Below are 25,610 nucleotides of genomic sequence, written 5' to 3'. Positions count from 1 at the left end.
GAGCAGCATCTTTGCGAACTTCTGGAGGTTTTGAGGCGAGAACGACTTTATGCTAAGTTCTCGAAGTACGAGTTTTAGTTGCGATAGGTTCAGTTCCTTGGACACCTCGTTAACCAGGATGGGATTTTGGTCGATCCGGCCAAAATCAAGGCGGTGATGCAGTGGGAGGTTCCGAAGTCATCCTCGGATATCAAGAGTTTTCTGGGTTTGGCGAGGTACTACCGGAGATTTATTCAGGATTTTTCCAAGATTGCAGTACCCCGCACTCGTCTGACGAGGAAGGGGGTTGATTTCCAGTGGGGCCCTGAGTAGCGGTCAGCATCTGAGACCCTTCGGCAGAGACTTTGCGAGGCCCCAGTCTTGACCATGTACTCGATTTATCCCGGCTGCACAAAAATGTACTCGATTCATCCCGGCAGCACGAAAATGTACGAAAATGTATAGGGATCTGAAAGCCTACTACTGGTGGCCGACGATGAAGCTCGATGTTGCTAAGTATGTGACCGAGTGTGTGACATGTGTGAGGGTTAAGGCACAACATCAGAAATCATATGAGAGTTTAGAACCTTTACCTGTACCCATGGGTAAGTGGGAAGACATCACCATGGATTTTGTGACTAAACTACCCAGAACGAAGAGCGGTCACGACATGATTTGGGTGGTCGTTGATCGATTTACTAAAAGTGCACACTTCATAGCAGCCAATGAAAAATGGTCTATGGATAAACTTGCAAATGCCCACGTGAAGGAGATAGTGAGACTTCACGGTGTTGCTTTAACGATTGTATCAGATCGTGATAGTCGTTTCACGTCGAGGTTTTGGAGAAGTCTACAAGAGGAATTGGGTACAAAATTGTGTCTAAGTACAGCTTACCATCCGCAAACCGATGGTCAGAGCAAGCGAACGATTCAAACATTGGAGGATATGCTACGAGCATGTACCCTGGAATTCCAAGGTAACTGGGATGAACATTTACCTCTAGTAGAATTTTCCTACAATAATAGTTTCCACTCGAGCATCAAGATGGCACCTTATCACGCTTTGTATGGACAAAAGTGTCGAACGCCATCATGTTGGCTTGAAGCTGGGGAAAAGCGGTTTATGGGACCCGAGATAGTCCATCAGACTGCTGAAAAGCTGAAAGTGATTAGGGAAAGGATGTTAGCAGCTCAGGATCGTCAAAAGAGCTATGCTGACAAGAAAAGACAACCAATAACATTCGAAGTTGGAGATTCGGTTTTACTTAAAGTCTCGCCGTGGAAAGGACTTATAAGATTTGGTAAAAGAGGAAAGTTGAGTCCAAGGTTTATTGGACCCTTTAAAGTTCTTCAGAGGATTGGGAACCAAGCTTACAAGCTAGAATTACCAGAAGAACTAGATGGTATTCATAACACTTTCCATGTGTGTTATTTGACGAAGTTCACGGGAGATGTTCCCGATATAATTCCAGTTTCTGAATTAAGGTTGGATGAAAACAAGAGGTTAATTGAAGAACCGGATGCAATCGTTGACCGTAAGACTAAGAAGTTGCGACGCAAGATGGTCGATTTAGTGCTTGTGTGATGGAAACATACGAATGGGCCAAATCTCACCTGGGAAACGGAGAGTGACATGATGAGTCGCTATCCGCATTTGTTTGCTGATGTGTGATTCCGGGGACGGAATCATCTTAAGGGGGAGAGAATTGTAACGCCCGTGTTTCTAGGTTAGGCATTAAAGATGATGTAATAGTCTAGGCCAACTTTTGTAACTTGTTTTGAAATAATAAGATGTATTATTTGATTATTATGTGTTTTATGCTTAATTATTATGATTTAATGAATTAAGGATAAAATAAGCGTCGAAAATAAATGTTAAATAAAGCCGATATCTAAGAAGAAAGTTGTAGTGGTCGAAACAAGGATTCCGGAGATATAAAGAATACCGAAATTTGAGTTATAACGAAGAAGTTATGACCTGTCGAAGTTTCGCGACAGTGTTCGTTAAACCGAGAGCGTGCATAAAAAGAACGCCCAAATCTGACTTCGTATGAGGAAGTTATGATTTTTCTAAGTTTCAGCTTAGCAGTATGCAACCCGAAACTCGAATTTTAGATCGAGTGATTTTTAGCCGAAACAACCTAAATGAGAATCGAAGATCTTGTTGATAGTAGTTCAACGGTAAAAAGACAGACGAAAACGGACGTCGGATGAAGAAGTTATGAATTTTTAACGGACTTTTCCTGTCTCGGCCTGTTAAAAATATAACTTTAAAAATAAAATCAAAACTAGCCGACGGAGTCTAAACGAAAGTTGTATAGCACAGTCTCACCTACGCATGGATATAAATAACGTCAAAAACGGAGCTCGTATGCGAAAGTTACGAATTTTTGAAATTTGAAAATTCGGAGTACGCCCATCGTACTCGTGTAAGTGTTCCGGAGTCCATCACCTCCCCTACTCCTTCGCATGAGAGACACGTGTCGTAGCCTTGATGCGTCGGATATGATCCCTTCGTACGCCCAGCGTACTCGATGTACGCCCAGCGTACTCGATGTACGCCCAGCGTACTAGTTGAAGTAGCAGTACGCCCCACGTACTGTATAGTTACGCCCAACATAACTCGAGTATCCAGCCACTATAAATAGCGGACGATGACAGCCGAATTGATGTTACCATTTTACTCCTCTCACCCTCAAACTTTCTTGAATATTGCAATAAATACCCCCAAGCCTATTATATCATCCTAGCATCGTAAGCAAGCCCCGGAGAGCCCGAAGATCCTGAGAAAAAGAGTTTTCGAGCCGAAACTCTGTCCGCGTGAAGCCCAATTTTTGGGAAAACATCCCGCTTTTTATCGGAAACGGTCGTTTTCAGAAACGAAGTGCTGCCCGATTATCGTTAAATAATGTGAGTGTGTAGTCACTTTGATCTTACACATAGATATGAAGTATTTTCTATAAAATACATGCTATGTGTAATTAAATTGTTTGTTTATTTGAAATGGGTGTTGAATAAATGTTTTATACAAGTTTTAAACTGTATATGTATTTTTATCTACAAATATGTTGGGTAAAACATGGGTAGATGAAATAGTTGATGTGTGTTAAAAATATGAGAGGACTCGATGTTGTTGTTGTTATTTTTGTAGTCATCTAGCGGAGTATAGATGACGACCACGGACCTTTCTAGATAGTCCAGTGGAACGCTAGCAGGCTCGCAACCTGTAGGTGTTGGTGAACTATATGTTCGCTGGTGTACTCCATCCCCCTCATGGTTGCCTTATTTGACATAAATTGCTGATGAATCCCTAAAGCAGTGTTGTCACCCCGATAAAAATCTTTAGACTAGGTCCCTTATGATAGGTGTTTAGGGACGTAAAGTGAGGATAACGGGAACGGGTAATCAGGGATATTGTTGGTTGATGAAATTAATAAATTTATTTTTGGTTGATGAATTTAATAAATTTATTATTATTTGTGGGTTGAAAACCCTATATGCTCACCAGGTTCCCAAGCCTGACCCACTCAGTTTTTTTTATATTGCAGGTAGTGGACCCAAAGCATAGTCGGATGATGACGATGGATTTTTGAATTATAGGCAAGTAGATGTAAATATCTGTTGTAAGGCTTATAATATACTGTTTATGTTTTTGGTCTGTATCGGAACATCACATCCCGAGGTTTTGATATATAATGAAAATATATATTTCTTTAAGAAATGTTTTGATAAATTTTTATCATATTTTGTTTTGGGGACAAATTCCGCAACATCTTTTAAAACATTAGTCTGATTTTATTTTAAAAGCATAAATTAAATCGGTCTTTTCTGGCCGAGAAATTTGGGGATGTCATAGTTGAGGCGGTCCTGCTTTGTGTTGTAGGCCAACAGACCCAGGGTGGTCCGGATAGACTGAAGGCTTGCGAGGCGGTCCAGTTAGGCCGAAGGCCTGGTGAGCGGTCCGGATAGGCTGTAGGCCCTGCGAGGCGGTCCAGTCATGTCGAAGGCTCGGGAGCGGTCCAGATAGGCTGAAGGCCCTGCGAAGCGGTCCAGTCATGCTGAAGGCTCATTTATGCTTGACGTTGTCTATTATGTTATGTGGTGGTATTTTGGGGGAAGACTCACTAAGCTCTGGGCTTACAGTTTTTGGTTATGTTTCAGGTACCTCAGATGATCGCGGAAAGGCGAAGGCTTAATCGTGCACCTCCTCGTATTTTGTGTTATGATTTCTGGGAAAACTCTGATGTGAAACTAATTTTGAAAACAATATGTAATAAATGATGGTTTTGGATTTTATTTAAAAGTTTTAAAATTTTCAAAATTTTATGGATGTTATATATATATATATATATATATATATATATATATATATATATATATATATATATGGAAAAAGTACAATGTAAATCCTAGCTAAAATCGTCTAGGCATCCATTCCGTCAGCTAATGGTACACTAGCTAGCTACTGGATCGACTAGCTACTGATCAGCCAACTACTGGGCAACCAACTCAAGCCACATTTATCACATATATTTGTTATTCTAAGAGAGACTTTAACCCTCAACATATGGTTGGGTGCACCTTTCCATCAACACTTGATATTCACGTGCTATAAGTTGTTTGGTATCAAAATTTATGTACTCTGTTTCACCATGCATTATAGGAGTCTTGAAGCGTTTAATCTATAAGCTACTATAAAAAAACAATAACTGTGTTTTCCTATGTTTGATCCAACTTTTTCAACACTCTCATTTTACAATATTGTTTGGCATGCAAGTTCACTACTTGTGTAGGCAATAATTTCTCCATATTCTTCCTTATTGTTGAGGATCCGATCCATCTACACCCTTCAAAATAAGATGTGCATAAATCTTATTTTTTTCGATGTTAGATCGATTTTGGTCAACAAAGTCAAAACCGGATTGATCCCAAACCGGTTCCCAAGCAAAAATATATGAACATATAGGAACCAGAGTGGATCGGTTCAAAACCCATTTGAAAAAATCTATGTTTTTTCCACTTTTCTGAACTTGATATCCGTATCAGAATTTAACAACATTCTCATGCTTATAAAAAACAGACCAATAAGCAATGATATAAGGTGTTTTCGGGCATTCGTGATAGCTTTCAAAACAACATTTTCTAATTCCTAATTTTTAGAAAAGTATTGCTCATGCGTCGAAGATAGGGATGGAAGTGGGTCCAAACCTGACCCGAAAAACCCGAGAACCGGTTAACGAATTTTGTAGGACCGGAAACCAGACTGGTATATAGGAATCGGTTCCGGGTAAGGTACCGAGTAAAATGGGTCTAGAACTGGAAAACTTTAAAACATCAAAGTGGGTCGAGTGGAACCGGATAATGTGGGTCTAGAACCAGAAAACCTGGGAAAGACAGAATTTGTTGGTGATTACTTAGTGTGTTGAACTTTGAAAAATTCCAGCTTTGATATCCCGATTTAGGAGGACTGTAAGTTATTGAATATTAAACCAAAAATGACAAAATTATAGTATAAAGTCATGTACAAACTCTAAACTACACGTGAGAAAAAACCTCATGATAATTCGACTTCAAACGAATTAGATATGCATGTTTTAAAATTTCACAGATTACAAAAAAAAAAAAAAAAAAAAAAAAAAACAGAAAACTTTCAGCTATGATATCCCGATTTTGGGGGACTGTAAGTCATTGAATATTAAACCAAAAATGACAAAATTATGGTCTAAAATCATGTACAAACTCTAAACTACACGTTGGAAAAAATCATGTTAATCCAACTTCAAACAAATTAGATATACATGTTTTAAAAGTTTCACAAAATACAAAATACAAAATACAAAATACAAAAAAAAAAAAAACTGAAAAACAATAAATTTTCAGCTTTGATATCCCAACTTCGGGGGACTTTAAGACAATCTACTATAATAAATAAAGATCTTTTTGTCACGTGTTATACTCTCATTCATTTTGCCACATGTCATTTTATGGTTATTTTAAATTGTTTTTTTTCCACATGTCATTTTGTGGTTTTTTTCATTTTATTAAATTTCACATAATATATAAATGTAACTAGTTGTAAGACCCATGTATTACATGTGTTAATTAAAAAAAAGTTAAATATAAAGGTCAAAATATTTGAAAATTTGAATTTATAAAAAAATAAGAAAAATAATGAATTATTATATTGTAAATGTTTTTTATCTTTTAAATTTAAACAAATAATTTAAATAAATAAACAAAAGAAACTAATGAGTTTTAATTTTGGGAATTTTGAAATTTAAAGGTAAGTCCATTAATGAAATTGATATCCATTTATTATTACATTTATTGCAATTATTATATTAAAATATTATGTGAAATTTAATAAAATAGTGTCACAACTAGGAATTATAATGCTTTTGTAACATTAAACAAGGATAACATTGTAACTAAAACTTGAAAGCAATGTATGATGCTTAATCAATGACAACAAAAATTCCATCAAACACTCTATACAACACTTCAAATAGTCAACAAAAGATTAGAAACCCTAAAAATTCCGGTTTAAGTCCATTATGGACTAGGATTTCCTTATTGGGCCTAATGGGCCAATAAATTTCCAATGTGAGTATTTTGGGCTTAGAACTCTTAAATGGACTCTCAATTGGACCCACTCTCATGAGACTTAACCTTTTTGGGCCTTATAAGCCTAAAATGGACTAGTTTACCTTTAATGGGCCTTATTGGGCCATAACAAATTCAGTTAGCTTTAATGGACACAAATCCATTTTCTTATACAAAATTGGGCCGTGATCTACTCTAAAGGCCCAATGGGCCGAAAATCATCAAATTGAGCCTCATATTATGGACTCAAGCACAAAAGGCCCAAGTCTTTCCCTTCCTTTCTCCCTCTCGGCCCAACTACAAAAAAAGGGGGAAGAGTTGACTTTTAAGGTAGCCACCTCACTATTACACTTCATACTTCCATGCATGGACCAACATGCATCTATAATGGTCACCTCAACTCTCTCTCTTCTTCTTCTTAATACTTACGGCCGAGAATCAACACACACACACAAAACATTTCATACTCTCTCTAAGTAAAACATTCAAGAACATCCCTTCCCTCTCATCAATACTTTTCGAGAATTAGAAGCAATTCAAGGAGATTTCATCCCAAAAATCACTCTAAGCTACACTCTAGTGGTAAGATCTTGCAAACATATTTCCTTTCTACACTCATTCACTCTTCTTACCACCTTAAATTCATGATCATGCTCCTAGAAACATACTAAGTTCGAGATCCACCCAAGAAGCTTGTTAGGCCGAAAGATCTCATCATTTTCATCCTTTCTTTTTCAAAACCGTGAACATCAAAGCAAGGTGAGTTCATACCCCTCTATTTTTGGTTTTCATATGATTTATGGGGGAGAATACAAGTAAAATGTGAAGATCTATGTGTATTTGTATGTTATGTGTGATTTCTTGTGTTTTTGTGGTAAATATGTGCTAAAAATGAAAGATATTTCGAGATCTATAGTTCAAGAAGGAAAAGTACGTGATCTAGGTCATATTTCACTTAACATGTCAAGATAAACTACTATACAAGCTTTAAAATAACACACTACAACATAAAACTCATTATTGGACTATTTTTGTCAAATAAACAAAAGTTTGGGAAAAAGTTGTCATTTACGGTTTTTACAAGGCTCAAAATGTCAAAACAGTTAAAATGGAAGTTTCTATGAACATTATGTTTTTCAAAGGACTAAAAATGAAATTTGTAGCCTATTGGGCTAAAATTTTGGGCTTTTCGACCCATAGGCCCAAAGTTGCGAAAAATATGGTTTTAAGAGGGCTGAAATGGTAACTTTCTCAAAACAGTGGGTAGAAAAGTAAATAAATCTAATTCTGGGGTTAAAATGACCTTATTTGCTAAAAAGGATTGAAAATGCAAAGATTTTGGATTTTGGGTAAAAAGTATAAAAATTGCGAAAAATGTGGATGAAAATACAAGTCTTTTAACTAAAGGGTTGAAACTTTCCGAAAATTTACTTTTGGGCTTAAAACATTATTTAAATAAGTGTTTGGGTCAAAAATGTCAAGAAAAATAGTTCAAGGACCTAATATGTCATTTTTTTTATAAAAAGGACTAAAATTGCCAACTTTACAAAATAAGGGGCTAAATAGGTCAAACTAATGTTTTTGGTCAATTATGTTAATAATAAAATAATTGGGTCAAATTATACAAAACTTTATAACTTTTGGGTTTTAAATAGAAAAATAACTATTTTTATAAATCTATGAATCGTTATAAAACAAAATCGTGATTTTTACGACATATCGATTAAACAACTTGCAACATTAATACTATACAAAACAAGTAAACATTCTAATGGTTGGGCCTGAGAGATTCTAATCATGCTTATTGGGCCTTCGTGACCCATTAACATGACTTTTGGGTCCAACATAAATAATACATATTATTGGGCCTCCTGTGACCCAATTACATGCTTAAGGGACTCTCAATGGTTTTTACATGCTATTGGGCCTCAGTGGCCCATTAGCATTACTAGTAAGGTCCAAATAAACCTTATGCGAAATGGGTCAACGCGCCTTTCGTATACTCGACAGCCTTAAATAACATACGAAATTAGTAGGGCCTAGTAGTCCTCTTCTCCTCGTCTGTTAGGCTTACCTTCTCTTCAAGTAAACTAAAATCAGGTCATTAATCAAGGTTAATCAAATTCATGTGGATTAAGTGAGTAATAACGGGTGACACCAATAAGTGTCGGTCGTAGTCTGTAGTTGTAATCAAAGTCTCCTGGAGGGAGAGCGAGAGTTTGTGTATAGATCTATACGGGGGTGACTCCCCCACACCTAAGCTGTTCGCTACAATTAGACTCGGCCAGTCTAGGGTGACAAAATCTTAAGATCAATTTCGGTGTTCATTAGAATGCCAAGACAGACGAACTAGTCATTATCATGCATGGTTATAACGACTCACGTAGAAATCCGATATCATTTAAGTAATCAAGGGAAATCATATTTATTCGATGTGACGATACAATAATGTAAAACCATCATAACTTTTTATCGGAAAACATCGGGTTTTCCGGGGAAACCAATCTTACTCATTTGTACTTTCAAAAACTATAATGCAAAACTTCTCATTTATTCACGTTTTGAAATCATTCACGCATATACTTACAGGATCATCACAACATTTTCAAGAAAAGTCTTAATACAGAAAATATCGGATTTTCTGGGTTTTACGAACGACATAAACTATTTTACACCAAACACACTTATGAACTCACCAACATTATATATGTTGACCGTTTTCAAAATAACTTGTATTCTCAGGTAATCGTTAGAACGAGGAAGCATCCAGTGTGTTGAAAGTTTCTTTTGTAGTAGCTAATCACCAAACACTTTATATTTTGGGATCATGTAATGTAAACCATGTACTTGATGTAAACAATGTCAGTTGTACTATGTAATGTTGGGTGATGAATGTGTTATGTTTCATGTATATTCATTGTGATGATATTTCAATTTAAGTCACGCGAGCCCTCGGACGTTTCCGCCGTCTGGTTCGGAGGTGTGACAAATAGAAAAACTCATAAAATGACATGTGAAAAAAAAATTAATTCAAAATAACCACAAAATGATATTTGACAAATTGAATGAGAATTTAACACGTGACAAAAAAAAATCTTCAGTTATTAGAGTAGATAATAATAATAATTACAATAAATGTAATGATAAATGAATATCAATCTCATTAATGGACTTACATTCTAATTTCAAGTTTTCTAAATTAAGGCCCCATTAATTTACTTTGTTTATTTATCTAAATTATTTATTTAAATTTAAAAGAGAAAAAACAATTCAATTTTATTAATTCAATATTTTTCTCAATTTTCATATAAATTAAAATCTCCCAAATATTTAAACCTTCGTATTTTATTTTTTTTTTTAAAAATACACTCATGTAATACATGAGTCTCACAACTAATGAATATGAAACCAAAAATGATAAAATTATAGTCTAAAATCATGTATAAACTATAAACTACATTCTGGAAAAACCTCATGTCAATCATACTTCAAATGAATGAGATATGCATGTTTTAAACTTTCACATAAAATGGTTCCGGTTCCTAACACCGGACTGGACCCGAATGACCCGGAACCCGAATAAAACAATTCTTTAAACCTGAAACCTGGATCGATTCTACATATTCCGGTTCTAATGGTTCCGATTCTGGTCTAGTTTTCCAGTTTTAAATCTCATCCAAACAGTGAAAACGGTAATGAAGAACCTCCAAAACCTTATATTAACAACAAAGTGATTAAATAAGGAATGATAACAATATTTTTTTACTATATAAATATTGTTTTTTATTATACGTTTGAAAACCGGTTTCTATTCCGGTTTCACACAAATCTATTAAATTAATAAAATCCCGATATAAACTGACGGTTCAAATCATAAACCACTTTCAGGTTTCAGAATCCGAACCGAAATTTTTATGCACCTCCACTTCTTCTTAACGTTCGTTTTTCCGTGTCCAAATTCCAAATGTAGAACCCTAAAACATATCATCAAATTCAAAGTTGACTAGATCCAGATTTATGGCCCAATACATTCATGTTGACGGGGGAGTTGTGTAATTATATGAAACCTTAGGGATCTCACTGAAATTCATCATAGTCCAAAACCCCAAAAAGAGATTGGTTGGGGTCCATTGTCATCCTCCAGATAAAACCCATCAAAACCCACACTCGACGCTCTGTAATCCAAAGAGGGTGATTGATATGGGGATACTAACACTGCCACTGGTGACCTCCCTTCTAAGACCCAATAAATCCAAATTTTCTCTTCTATTCACCACCACTATCCACCATCATCACCGCCGTACCATCTTACACCACCTCCCTATACGAACCCGTTTCAGCAGCGCCACCATCCCTCTCTGTTCTTTCACAAATTCTGCACTTACTCAACATGATCACCCTTCATTAACGACAGAAGATTCAAATTCAAATGCAGAGGAACGGCCAATTAAAGTTTCTATACCCACTTTTCAACAAGCCATTCAACGTCTCCAGGTGATTGACTATTTCGACTAATTTTGACCTATACCCACTTTGTAATTTGAATGTTATATATAATTCAATTCGAATGCAGGGGAATACGAATTGTAGAGTTTAATTGCTTAATCCAGTTGTATTATTCATTTTTGGGCTTAAAATGAAGATTCTTGATTTGGTTTCGGGGTTACTCAACAACAGTAATCAAAGAAGTTTCAGTGAATTTGCCATTGGTCGACGTGTAACATATTTGCAATAATCACTATTTGTCACAGCTCCTAAGTTTATATAAGTATAGTGTGTTTTCAGATAGTCTCATCTATAATGCTGTTCTAGACTTCAACTTAGGTATTTGCAAAGAATAACATCCAAAAAACATCATCAATCTATGTGTCACATAAAGGTGCATTTCTTAAGCACACAACATCTTGAAAAAAAGCTTTCTTTTATTATAACTTACAACATGTTTCTTGGTATAATTACAATCTTTTCGACCAAATGAAAGGAAATAGCTCTAGAATTTGAGCCTAGAAAGTAGGGGTGTTTCTATCCCTTGTGGAATCACTTTATTGTGTGCAACTTTAGGTTTTGGAATTTGATGTTGACTCTCGCCCAATCTGTTAATCATAACAAGGTTATTCTTTTGGTGGGAAGATGAAAATTTAAAAGTAACAGATTGAAAATCAAGTTTAAAAAGCTCTAACAAAATTTATACTATATGCATTTGAGGGATAAAAAAGAAAGCATGACAACATATGATTTGGTTGTATATGTAGTATGTATACTCAGTCTTCTAGAATCATCAATCATGTGTATGAATCCTCTGCAACATGTCTGGGTATGTTTTTAGATAGTGATTAATTGAGATGCTGCAAATCCACCATAGAGGATCATACTTGCAATGTTATTTTATTTGATTGTAGACTTGTAGTTTAGAAAAATCATGATCATCCTGATTGAATTCACAGGGCTTATTACTTCTCTCATGTTCTAGTTTTTATCATCATCATCATCACTATTATTGTTCTCCAAAGTTGTTTTTATCTTCAAAATGTAGCTACAATGCCCATTAGCTCCTCTTTTGAAAATTTCATTTGTTCAATAATATGCAGGAGTACTGGGCATCTGTTGGATGTACCATAATGCAGTGCAGCAATACAGAGGTACTCACTATTATTATAACACCTTTTACCACATCAGATTGTTATAATTACTTCCACTTTCTGTTTCTTTTCTCTCAGTGTTTATGGTTTAAAGGCCATATGAACAACATCTCATATGCTTATTATTCCCCTTTTTTTTTTTTTTGTATCCACCAGGTTGGAGCTGGGACTATGAATCCCTTAACATTTCTAAGGGTCCTTGGTCCAGAGCCATGGAATGTTGCGTAAGTGTGTTATCAGAAGTTAATATATATATATATATATATATATATATATATATATATATATATATATATATATATATATATATATATATATATATATATATATGCTTTGAATGGTTTTCCAGTTTTATGCAAAATAAAAGGGCAACTGTGATGTACATGAAATGTTACTCTTACCCATTTGAATTGCATTTTTATGAGTGAAATGAGTTATTTGTTTTTATTTATTTAAATAATATTGTGATTTCTGATTTGGTAGCTTGTGGTGGAAGGTATGCAGAGCCAAGTATCCGTCCAGATGACAGTCGTTATGGTGAAAACCCTAATAGGCTTCAACGTCATACTCAGTTCCAGGTTTAATATCATTTTCAATTCCATTTTTACCCTTTCTCCCAATATAAGCAATGTACTTTATTTTATCCATAATAGCAATGCTATTATGGGTTACATAGTATATTGCTGTTATGGGTAAAGAAATATAAATACATTACTTTTATTTCTCGTAATTTGTCCTTTCTTTATTTCGACACAAGAACTTCAAACAAATACATCAAGTGTCACCTGAAAGCTCTCTTTTTTTCTCTCAGGTTATATTAAAGCCTGATCCTGGAAATTCACAAGACCTGTTTATCAGAAGTCTATCGGCTCTAGGTTGTGATTTTTATATAATCAAAACTTCATCTGTATAATTTAGTGGTTTCTTGATTTACATTTAAACAATAATTTATAACTTTTTTGTTGTGGCTCAGGTATTGATGTCAATGAGCATGATATTCGATTTGTGGAAGACAATTGGGAAAGCCCGGTAACCCGCAATTTTTTATTTTTTATTTTTAGGATTGAAATTGAAGATATGCTTCCTCCATTTTGTTCTAAACATCTACTTTGACTTTTGAGAGTCAAACAACTTACATTTACAACCTAATGTTGATCATTAGGTGCTTGGTGCTTGGGGATTGGGTTGGGAAATATGGATGGATGGAATGGAAATTACACAGTTTACTTACTTCCAACAGGTATCATATTCATAATTCATACATACAATTCAGTAATTTCTGTTTCTTCTTTATATATTATTTCTTTCTTAATATTAAATGTTATCTTCTTGAAGGCTGGAAGCCTTCAGTTGATGCCAGTATCTGTTGAGATCACCTATGGCCTTGAGCGCATCCTAATGTTACTTCAGGTCTAGATATATAGCTCGATTATTTTGTGTTGTAATTCCGTTTTTACCCTTTTGCTTGCTTTTTATCGTGTTTTTGTGCTGTTTAAATTTGATGTTTAGGGAGTTGACCATTTCAAGAAAATCCAGTATGCTGATGGAATTACTTATGGGGAACTCTTCTCTGAGAACGAGTGAGCTATTTTGTCTTTACTTGCTAGGATTTTTCGAATTTATCTAATTTGTGAAAATAAAAATCAATTCAAGGATGAAAGTTATTTACCAAGTTTTATTTCTGTTTCAGGAAAGAAATGAGTGCATATTATCTAGAGCATGCCAGTGTTGACCACATTCAAAAACACTTTGACTTTTTCGAGGCAGAATCACGTGCTTTGCTTGATTTAGGCCTTGCAATACCTGCGTATGTTTTTATTTATTTATTTTTTTCTTTCATTTTATATGACACACACATACACATTTATTTATTCATAATCTCATATTACATGTTTTTTTAATCTTTTCATAGGTATGATCAGCTTCTCAAGACATCTCATGCCTTTAATATATTAGATGCTAGAGGCTTTGTTGGAGTAACAGAACGTGCTCGTTATTTTGGGCGGATGCGCAGGTAAATTTTTTTTATTTAAAAAAAAAAAGACAAAATTACCCTTGATATGTTACAATTTCCTTTTTTACCCTCTCAGTTTAGCTCGACAATGTGCCCTGCTTTGGTCGAATACAAGAGAGTCACTTGGATATCCATTAGGTGTTATTTCTCAAGCTAATAATCTTGTTGTTCCCAATGAGGTTATAGAATCAGAAGCCAAAAAGGTGTGTGACAATTACTTTTTTGCCCTTTGACTTTGGTTTAAGTAATTTGACCATATTGTGGTTATGAGGTATAGGTGTCTGATGAACCGAGATTGTTTCTTCTTGAGATTGGAACAGAAGAGTTACCACCAAATGATGTTGCTAGTGCAGGGCAGCAAGTATGTTCTTTGCTACAGACTAATTTTTCTCATTTCATGCTCTCATTGAATACAAGTATCTGAAGTTGATAATGGGTTTTTTTACGTATTGTTATTCATTTCAAATTATTGTTTTATAATCTATTTGTTTCAGCTCAAAGATCTAATTGTCCAATTACTTGGAAAACAAAGGTTGACTCATGGTGAAATTTCTGTATTTGGCACCCCGAGAAGACTTGTGGTATGGTTTCATTTTCTTATTTTGTTTGTTTTCCTTTTATAAGAAGATTTTAGTTTTAGAATCTTTTTTTTTAATTTGTTAATATGATAATTTAACTTGCAGATTAGTGTTGAGAATCTATGCTCTAAGCAAGTGGCAAATGAAGTTGAGGTTCGAGGACCTCCAGTTTCAAAAGCTTTTGATAATCAAGGAAATCCAACTAAGGTATTATCATTCCTGTTTAATTTTAACTTGCAGAAGGGTAGTTTTGTCTTTTCACCTTTGTAGTTAACTTATACTGACTGATGGTTTTTCAGGCAGCAGAAGGGTTTTGTCGTAGAAATTCTGTACCAGTGGATTCACTGTATAAAAAAACAGAAGGTATATCTTTATATAATCATCACTTGGACTTCAATAAAACTTATTTTATGAAATAAAAAGATTGTGTTTTTTTAATTTTTTTTTTTTTTGCTTATTTGATAGGCAAGACAGAGTATGTTTATGTTCGTGTGATGGAGTCTGCACAGCTTGCTCTGGAGGTACAATATACAATATGCAAATAGTTAAACATTTGTTTCATCTATTTAAAATCAAATATTGCATAGATGCTTTTATTTATAGGTTTTATGTAATAATATCTTGATCAAATTAATGAACCTGATAATGTATTTATTTCTGATAGGTTTTATCAAAAGAGTTACCTGGTGCAATTAGTAAAGTATCATTTCCAAAGTCCATGCGTTGGAACTCCGAGGTGTGTCCCTTGTAACTAATTACCAAAAAAAAAAAAAAAATTGTGGTTAATTAATGTGAATAATGAATAATCAGATAATTTTTGCTATAATTTAGGTCATATTTAGCCGACCTATTCGTTGGATTTTGGCACTTCATGGAGATGCATTTGTTCCTTTTTCATTTGCTGGTATCATAAGGTAAGTGATTATTTCATGCAATTTTGATTCTTTTTTTTTTATATGTTTATTTTTGTATTGCAGTGGTAATGTTTCTCATGGTCTCCGAAATACAAAATCAGCTATAATCATGGTATGTGTTATATTATAACTTAAATATGTTGTGATTCATTCATATCATATTTTGATTTTTTTGTAGGTTGATAGTGCAGAGTCTTATGCTACTCTAATGCAACAAGCTGGAATTTCTGTTGACACTGAGGTGACTTAAAACTCCATATATATAATTTAATTATTGATAAAAATGCATAAAAATATGGAATTCCATAATTTTTTTTTTTTTTTTTTGTAGGAACGGAAGAAAATAATTCTAGAACGTTCCAACCATTTGGCAAAAAGTGTTAATGGATGTCTTGTGATGAAAACTAGTTTACTTGATGAGGTAACTGAATCTGATCTAATATTGTCTTCCTTAAATCTTGATTTCAGTTTCTTTTTCCAAAAATTCATTACAAAAAGTGTCTGTGTTTGTAATAACTGTAGGTTGTAAACCTTGTTGAGGCACCTGTTCCTGTCCTTGGAAAATTCTCAGAGTCTTTTCTAGTGCTCCCTAAAGATCTTTTAATAATGGTATGATTCAAATATAATCAAACACAAATAAAAACAAAATGTCTTATGGTTTTGGTTTTTTCTATTAATTTTTTTTCTCTTGCAGGTTATGCAGAAGCATCAAAAGTACTTCGCCTTGACAGACGATGAGGGAAACCTCTTACCATATTTCATTGCTGTGAGATATAATAAAATATATAATTTAAATAATCCAATACCAGTTTTAAACTTCAATTAATGTATTTGAAGAATATGTTCACATTTTTTGATTGAATCTTGTTCAGATTGCAAATGGAGCAATTAATGAGTCAGTTGTTGCGAAAGGAAATGAGGCTGTACTCAGGTTTGTTTTCTCTCTATTTTTCTATTTTTCTTTTTTATTTAAATTAACTGGTGATTTGATTAATTTTCTTCAATGTAGAGCTCGATATGAAGATGCTAAGTTCTTTTACGAATTAGACACTAGTAAAAAGTTTTCAGAGTTCCGGGGTCAATTAAATGGAATTCTTTTCCATGTAAGTTTCTCTTATTCTTTGTGTTGAATATTCAAAATTGGTTTATAATTTTTGTTTTTACAAAATATGCAGGAGAAACTTGGAACAATGGAGGACAAAATGATACGTGTGGAGAGTACAATTAGTGAACTAGGGTTAGCTCTAGGGTTAACTGAAGATAAGTTCCCAATTATTCAGGAAGCTGCATCACTTGCCATGTCAGACCTCTCGACAGCTGTCGTGACAGAGTTCACTTCACTATCAGGAATAATGGCACGACACTATGCTCTTCGTGAAGGATACTCACAAGAGGTTCACATTTTGACTTCATAAATACCTTCCTTTTTTTTTTATTTGTGAGAGTATTTTTGTTCATGTTAATTTTTTTTAATGTTTCAGGTCTCAGAGGCGTTGTTTGAGATCACACTCCCTCGATTTTCTGGTGATATTCTCCCGGAAACCGATGCAGGGACTGTATTGTCAATTGCAGACAGGTAAAATATTTATTTATTTATTTATTTATTTTGATGATTTTGAATTGTTTTTTTTTAATGAATTTGGCAGGTTAGATAGCCTAGTTGGGTTGTTTGGAGCAGGATGTCAACCCAGTTCAACTAATGATCCTTTTGGTCTACGAAGAATCTCATATGGTCTTGTAAGTCAACTGATAATTTAAATTAGTCAACTCTTTATCTTCTGTTTTTTGATTGATTATAATTTATAAATATTGATGTGTGCTTGTTTTAGGTCCAAGTGTTGGTAGAAAAAGATAGAAACTTGGACTTACAACATGCTTTGGAAGTTGCTGCTTCTGTGCAATCTTTGAAAATAGATGCTGTTACAATACGTGAGGTAGACATATCTTTGTTTTCTTATTTATTATTCTTTATATTCATATTTTTATGCCACAAAATTTCGTTCAGATGTTACTTATAGATATGAAGAAGTGATTTTTCATTATTTTTCTCCAAATTTTAGGTGCATCAGTTTGTGACACGGAGACTTGAGCAATTTCTGGTATGTCTTTTCATTTGTCAACCCTTTCAATTTTATAGATTCAGATAATTAATTACTCCCCAACTTCAAAATCAACCAAAATGATCCTATTTTCATGCTTTACATTATATCCATAGGTGCTTATTAGTTTTCATACATCTGAAATATGATTCTTGTCATTTTTGAAGTTCAAAATGCACAGCTCATATATGTGGGAATCAAGTAGTTATAGTTATGAAATGAATATAAATATAAAATATTTAATCTGTTTTGATTGGTGAGTTTAGGTTGATAAGGGAATAAACCCTGAAGTGGTTCGATCAGTTTTATTAGAGCGTGCAAATTGGCCTAATTTGGCAGCAAAATCTGCATACAAAGTAAGCAACCAAAACACCAATTACCATTTTCTTGAGACTTTTTTTTCACTACTTTGCAATAACGAAAATGGGCAAATTAGTAATTTAGTAGTGTGTAATATATTATTATTATTATACAGATGGATGTGTTGTCACGAGGTGAGGTTTTGCCAAAAGTGGTTGAAGCATACTCTAGGCCAACAAGAATTGTTCGTGGAAAAGATGTGGATGTTGACACACAGGTACCATACAAGTGCTATTTTTCATGATGAGGATGAGAGGGGCATTTACGTCTTTTTTTGCTTGTTCTAGGTGGATGAAGCATTGTTGGAGACGAATGAAGAGAAAGCTTTATGGAGCACTTTCTTGTCTATCAGAAGCAAAATACATCCAGGTAATCTTGTTTATTAGATTTTTCGTTATTTTCTTAAGTAAAAAACTAAGTTTGCACTTATCATGAACTTGTTTCTTTTTGAAAATATCAGGTATTGAAGTGGATGATTTTGTGGAAATCTCTTTGCAACTGGTTGAGCCACTAGAAGATTTCTTCACCAATATTTTTGTCATGGTGGTAAGTTCATGCTCCTCTCTAAAATTTAGACATCCACTTTGACTTTTTAGGTCAACTAAACTGATTATATTCTATATTAACTTTAACATATTGAACTCTTGAAAAGTTTAAAAATTTTTATTCACTTCACATGGAGAACTGCTGTCAATAAATGAATTGGTTCCAACAAAATATAAATTTTGGAAGTGGTTGACCTTAAAAAGTCAAAACGTATATTAATTTATATTCAAAGGAAATTTGTAATGAATTGTTGATGTGTTTGCAGGAAGATGAAAAGATCAGGAATAACAGACTTGCACTGCTTAGAGAAATTTCTCAACTCCCAAGAGGAATAGTTGACCTTTCAGTTTTGCCTGGATTTTGATTTTGACCTTTTTTTTTGGTTTCCATTTACAGGGCTCCAACTTTTATAATTTATCACATGCTGTCATTGTTTGTACTTTGTACACCATGAATTGGTGATTATTGACTGGATACACGGATCTTTCTTGTGTAAAATCTCAGATCATAAAATTGTTCTTTTGTTATAATATAAATACATTGTAGGAATATTTGAAAGTTAATCCAATGGTGACAAATAAAAAAGCTCGATTTAATTTGATGTGGTGACCTACACATTGATGTCCAATTCATCTGGATGACTGGATGCGGTGCAGCTATAGTTTTCCAAAAGAGAAGATTGTATTGTGTTTGACAAGCATTGGATTGAGATATTAAATTATTATTTTTTGATCAACTAATCCTTAAAAACCATTTATCAATAAAAAAAAAAGCACCCAAATCAAATGTTAATGATAACAAGTAATTTTTTAATGTGTATGTTAAAGTCAAGTAATATATATTATTTTTTAGGAAGAACGTGTATTTTAAAAAAAAAAAATTAGATAGACATTGTAAAACATTTTAGAATAAATTAGATGGACACTGTAAAACATTTTAGATATATAATAAATTAGATGGACATTGTAAAACATTTTAGATAGGTGAGGAATTACCAATGATATATATGTTTCTTTTTTTATGAAAATGTTCATATATATATACCACGAAAGGTCTGATGACTTTTTTTTTTTTTTTTTTTTTTTTTTTTTTTTTGTGTGAATATATGTTAGTGAAAAACTGATTTGAAATGAGCTGCAAGTCCAATTCATAGCAATAACTTTTTTTTTTAAGATTTAATATATTAGAGAATAGAGACCATAACTCTCTACCAAGTCTTTTTTAAAGATTTAATATGTGATTCAGTTCAAGCTGAGACCTTAAACCACAAAGCCAACATATTGAATTTCTTTTGAATCATCACAAAACCTCACCATCCATAAACCAGATAATAACTACTGGTTTAGCTCAGCTGAATCCAATTTCTCATCAAGAAAACAAAATATTCTGATTTTTTTTTTTTACAGTTAATGAAATATAAGGTCAAGAAGAAGGGATTCATTCTAACTCTAAAACTTTTTATTTGTTTATGAAGAAGAGCAGCATCCACCACTCTGTTGAACGGGCTGTCCACGAATATTAACAGTTGGAGGCCTTGACTTACTCATGGACGGTTGACTTGCCATCCTGCATTTATATAAATGAAAAAGTCACAAATAAAAGTTACACTTTAGTCCCTGTGAATACTTGACCTTTACGGATATGGTCCAGTTACAAAATAATATTAGTTGCCTACCTATTTTTGATTGAAGCAGCCATGGCCATGAAAGCTTGTTCCACGTTTGTGGCCTCTTTTGCACTTGCTTCCATAAAAGGGATTCCAATTTCATCAGCATATGCCTACACATTTCAGATATATAAACATCAAACAAACACCTAAAATTATTTTTAATTAAATAGATGACATGGAATGAATAAATCAGTTATCTATACTTATACCTTGGCTGCTTCAGTTGACACAACTTTATTTTGAACGAGATCACATTTGTTTCCAACAAGAAGTTTGTTCACATTCTCACTTGCATAACGATCAATTTCACTTAACCATTGTTTCACATTTTTAAAGCTTTCTTGGTCTGTCACATCATAAACCACCTATACACACACATTAAAAAAATATTATAAAATTAAACAAAGAGAATATAAAAAATAAAAAAGAGCACTCACTATAATGCCGTGGGCCCCACGGTAGTAGCTGCTTGTAATTGTCCTAAAACGTTCTTGCCCTGCTGTGTCCCACTGTGCATAAAATAAAAAACAAACAAAAAGGCTTACAATTTTAATCAAAAAAAAAAAAGCACATCAAATGTTATAGACTTACAATTTGAAGTTTAATTGTCTTGCCATCTTGTTCCACGGTACGAATTTTCTACAAAATGTGAAAAAACATAATAAATTCAAGCCGGTAAGACACACTTTCTTACATACGACAGCACATGATTGGATATGACATGACATAATAGGTTGTACTGTGTTCAACGTGTATTGGACCCGGATTGATGTCAATAGGACAAAAAGTTGCAATTTTTAAATTTTTGTGTTACCAAAAAAGACAGGTCTGTGCAAAAGACATGAATGTCCTCCTCATGATGATTATCGATAATAGTCCTAGAAAGTTTTATCTACTCGTGTCCCATGTAACAATTGTGAACCAAAATTTAGAAAATTTACTTACAAAATCAACTCCAATGGTGCTTATGTAACTATCCAAGTAGGAATCGTCCTATGATCAATCATGAGGGGAAAAGAGAAAACAAAGGAAATTCGTTAAATATGTAATAAAAATGGCTACAAATACCAAAGTTAAAATGCGTTGAGAAAATTTGTTTTATTATTCATAAAGTATATTTTGTCTACGATCCAACAAGGGACTTACAGCAAACCTCAGGAGTAGACATGATTTTCCTACTCCAGAATCTCCAATAAGCAAAAGCTTGAACAGGTAATCACTGCAAAACATGACATTGCCCTAAAGTAATAATACAGATCATACCACAACTCTAGATTTATCATGTTCTGATGATGTGGCAGTGACATGACAACATATTTAAAACGACGTAATTAAACAATAATTGATAAGATGCTTCATAAATATTACTTCTCATTATCTCATACACCACCAATTTGGCATTCTATTTGTTCAACCACGACCTAATCCAATTACATTAAACATGAAAACAACCATAAAAATCACATATACAATAAGCACCCGCATCAAATTTAATGAATCAAGCTCCAATGGAAAATCGACAATTTACAGAATTGATTACACTTGATGATCAGTGGTTGTATCATTTAAAGAACACCAATCGCACGTGAAAGGTAGAGGCGTTGATTCGAGAATTCACAGATCATATTTGATGCTAAAGAAAAGAACTTACTACTCAGTCGTCATGGCGGGGTTGTTGATCGCAGGAAAGAATGAGCGTGGAGCAGCGAATCTTGTGGATCGTTGCCGGAGGAGAACTGAAGCTCCGATGAGAGAGCGAGAGAAAATGGACGGAACACGCAAAATGCAAGGGACGTGAATGAATCATGAAAAGGGTAATTTATACATTTTTTTTTTCTGTTTTGTTGTAATACTCCAAATTTTGTTCATATTATATTATTATTACACCCATAATGGTTAGGAATGAACTTTTGTTTTGTTCTAGTTAATTTTATCTAATAAAAACTATTATCATAAACTTTTTTAATATATAAATAATTAAATATTAATATTAAAAAAGATTAAGTAGTCATAAATATTTATAAACAAACATGGTTATAAGGGGTAAATTGAGAATATTATTTTATAAAATAGATAAAGTAGTCATAAAATATTTATTAAAAACGTGGTTATATAAGGCATTCTTACCTTCGATGACATTCCCGAAGCTTAACTCTAACTAGTAAAATTAAGAAAGATGGATCATTATCTCTAAAGCATTTTAACAAATAGCAATAGATGAAACATCCAACACATTCGAGAAACAAAAACAGCATCTATATTAACCTACATACACATACATCTCGTATATAATAGATGCACACATATAGTTGAGTTCAACTTAACGAGGGAAAGGAAAGGAAATGAGTGGAAGTTAGGAGAAAGTAAAATATATTGGTATAATCGAGTTTCATTAATGAAAGGAAGTGGAAGGAAATGAAATGATAATTTTCTCTCATAACTTTCCTTCTGATTTAGAAGGATTTTGAGAGAAATAACAAAATGTTTTATTTTTCTCTGACTTCTCTCTAACTCGGAGATTTTTTGTTTAATATAAAAAATTTATGTAAGGAAAAACTCTAAATTTAAATTTTACCAATGTAAGAACCCAAAAATTAGAAAGATTTGACTTTGGGTGAATAATCGACAAAAATAGCAATTTGGTCATTTAGAGGAATTCTATGAATTAAGAGCATATAACTTCATGAAATGGGTCAAGATAAGTCTAAGTCACTTTTATAAAGATGAGATAAGTGGGCTCAAGAGAAGAAATGTAAAAGATGGTGCTTTAGGTTATAATAGGTAAAATGAGAATTTTATGTCTTTTGTCTCAAGTTTGTGACTTAATAGATTAAGAATCGTAAGTAGTCGGTCTAAAATGACTTAGAGGAGTTGTATAGCCCATCCCCACCTTCACGTATAAATATAAAGATCATTGAAAGTATATTTAAAACGAAGAAGTTACCAGTTTTGAAGATTAGGAGAAAATTGTCCCAAAACTTGAATGTAATCAGCTAAGGACCTGCTGAAGTGCAATCACCGCGGCACGGCAAGGGCCTTGCCACAATGCGATTTGCATAGAGGTAAAAATGGACGAAAGTCTCATCATAAGGGCAATGTACTGTGCACACCGACGTGATTATATGGATTGTCGCCTTCATGAAATCACAACTACAAATTTAATTATATCTATATAATATTTAATAACACAAAAATCTACACCTTCAATTATACTATTTCTATCTTTTTCAAAATTAATTAAACACTTTTTATTATAAATTTATTTCAAATTGCATGGTATTTGACTCGGTTCAAGTTTCCATTTTAGTAAACAAATGCTTAAGTGATAAATAAAATTTCGTATTGACTATTTAATTAATACTAGTATTTATAATTTATCCATGAACATCAAATTTAAATAGGACAACTATTTATTAAATATTTATAATTCCATATGCATCTTTTAGTCATATATTATAACTAAGTTTGATAGTACATTAATGACTTAATTTTAGATCTTTTTAGTGATTTTGGTTTCTATTCGTTTAAAATTACTTTTATGCCCTTATAATTTATTTTTTCTACTTTTTTAATTGTTAACTTATACTATATTAAAAAGCCTATTAGTCACATCTTGAATTTTAAGAGGTATACATTACAAAGATTTTTGTACAAATCATTTATGCATAAATAAATCACTAATACTTGTCAAAAGTTTGAAAACTTGAATTAAGAAAGATTATTAAGAAATTCAATTTAGAGCAAAATGATAAATTTAAAATATTAAATTTATATATATAAATCAATTTATATTTTTTTAAACTAGACACCGCTATTAATTACTTCACATCAAACGTATAAACATATAATATAAATATAATGTATAAGCAGAAATATTTTATTAATACTGGTAGTTTTTTATTACATAATAACTACTAATAAAATCAAATAATTATTTTTTCGTAAGAAATTATTCGTCAAAAGAACTATTTATCGTCGTCATTTTGCACAAACATACATCTAATAATACTTTAATTAACTTAATTTATATTTTTTCTAACTTAAAACATAAATAAATAAACCCCCACCCCACCCATCTTTATCACAACACTGAGGATGAGAGAAACTCATTTATCATCAGCTCCACCTCTGTCATCAACATAACCCTCTTATGTCTGGAACCACCGTCGATGGCCGTCATTCTCGCCAGAAAATCGTGCTTGATGGGTTGCATCTGATTTGCCACCAACAACACCTCTACCACAGTCTAGTGTTCCACAACTGACATTATCTCTAAAAACCACCAAAGTTTTCCCTACTCAAACAACCTTCACTAGTGTCATCACTCGTCACCTATCCAAACTATCAATCAACACCGCCACCCACCGGAGTTCATCTGAATCAAGATACATATCTGGATCGAAAGGGAAACGAAGTTAGGATTTTGTGACTATGGTTTTCTCCGTCTCTCTTTCTCTCCCTTATGCTTGTATGACTGCCATATCGTACATAAACGAAGCTAGGGTTTTCCGACGCCAACGCTAGGGTTTTCTGTCGGATCTGCTGGTACGATGGTCGCCAACAAGGGTACGGATGGTCGGAGTTTTGAACGGAGGGTGAAGGGTAACAGTTTCCGACTTGGTGTTGGTAGAGGGAGTGACGAACGCCGTCGGTGGTCCAATGACGGTGGTGGTCCGATGACTGTGGCGGTATGATGATGATGATGGTGGCCCGACATGTGATAGGGTGGACCGATGATGGTGTGTATTTGTGCGTAAATGAGTGGGTTAAAGGCATGATTTAAAAAAGAATTATTTAAAAGCATATTTGTTATTTTAAGGTGGAAGTGGACCAAAACCACAAAAATAATGTCAATCATCGGGACCTACTACACAAACACAAGGTATTCAAAATTATATTGCTGATACACCACCAATTTATTTTGGATCAAATTCATATAAGTTTGACAACCACACACCATTTTTGCAATTTTGTCTTAAAATTTAAATAGAACATTATTTTTGTCTTTGTTTATCAATTTTATCTCATATTAAGTGTCTAGAAATGCATGATCAAATGACAGTCAAACATAATGACTTGTTGTATTCGTTTCATAGAATCTTGAACAATCAATACGATTCCTCTTTCTATAAATTACAACAATCACAACCAAAACTCCCTTTTAAATCTAATTGAAACCCTCTTAACTCAAGCAACTTTCGAGAGCTAC

The 25,610-nt window shown here is 33.4% G+C and overlaps 2 protein-coding genes across 2 annotated transcripts; one reads left to right on the top strand and one right to left on the bottom strand.

The window, feature by feature from the left end:
- The first annotated feature begins 10,707 nt into the window (after positions 1-10,707).
- EDD1 (glycine-tRNA ligase) lies at positions 10,708-19,283 on the top strand. Its single transcript, XM_079042727.1, has 36 exons — positions 10,708-11,076; positions 12,171-12,221; positions 12,378-12,445; positions 12,718-12,799; positions 13,033-13,096; positions 13,195-13,250; positions 13,384-13,461; positions 13,557-13,631; positions 13,731-13,801; positions 13,912-14,028; positions 14,134-14,235; positions 14,312-14,438; positions 14,513-14,596; positions 14,730-14,816; positions 14,919-15,020; positions 15,113-15,176; positions 15,279-15,334; positions 15,478-15,549; positions 15,645-15,727; positions 15,791-15,839; positions 15,906-15,968; positions 16,059-16,148; positions 16,250-16,336; positions 16,422-16,493; positions 16,600-16,658; positions 16,737-16,830; positions 16,903-17,121; positions 17,209-17,303; positions 17,374-17,464; positions 17,557-17,661; positions 17,788-17,826; positions 18,093-18,182; positions 18,302-18,403; positions 18,474-18,555; positions 18,647-18,732; positions 18,998-19,283. Exons 1-36 carry the CDS (start codon positions 10,783-10,785, stop codon positions 19,094-19,096), a joined length of 3,255 nt encoding a protein of 1,084 aa, XP_078898853.1. The 5' UTR covers positions 10,708-10,782; the 3' UTR covers positions 19,097-19,283.
- A 708-nt stretch (positions 19,284-19,991) lies between these two features.
- LOC145105639 (GTP-binding protein YPTM2-like) lies at positions 19,992-22,187 on the bottom strand. Its single transcript, XM_079042726.1, has 8 exons — positions 22,053-22,187; positions 21,548-21,620; positions 21,347-21,394; positions 20,993-21,040; positions 20,839-20,910; positions 20,611-20,766; positions 20,408-20,511; positions 19,992-20,298 (listed from the first exon to the last, which is right to left on the bottom strand). Exons 1-8 carry the CDS (start codon positions 22,064-22,066, stop codon positions 20,199-20,201), a joined length of 615 nt encoding a protein of 204 aa, XP_078898852.1. The 5' UTR covers positions 22,067-22,187; the 3' UTR covers positions 19,992-20,198.
- Between the last annotated feature and the right edge of the window lie 3,423 nt (positions 22,188-25,610).

This window comes from Lactuca virosa, chromosome 4, assembly GCF_052849685.1.
Source record: "Lactuca virosa cultivar CGN04683 chromosome 4, Lactuca_virosa_CGN04683_v6, whole genome shotgun sequence".
In the NCBI taxonomy this organism is placed as follows: Eukaryota; Viridiplantae; Streptophyta; class Magnoliopsida; order Asterales; family Asteraceae; genus Lactuca; species Lactuca virosa.
Note: the sequence above shows the minus strand (reverse complement) of the source record. Positions and strands in the feature narration are given on the sequence as shown.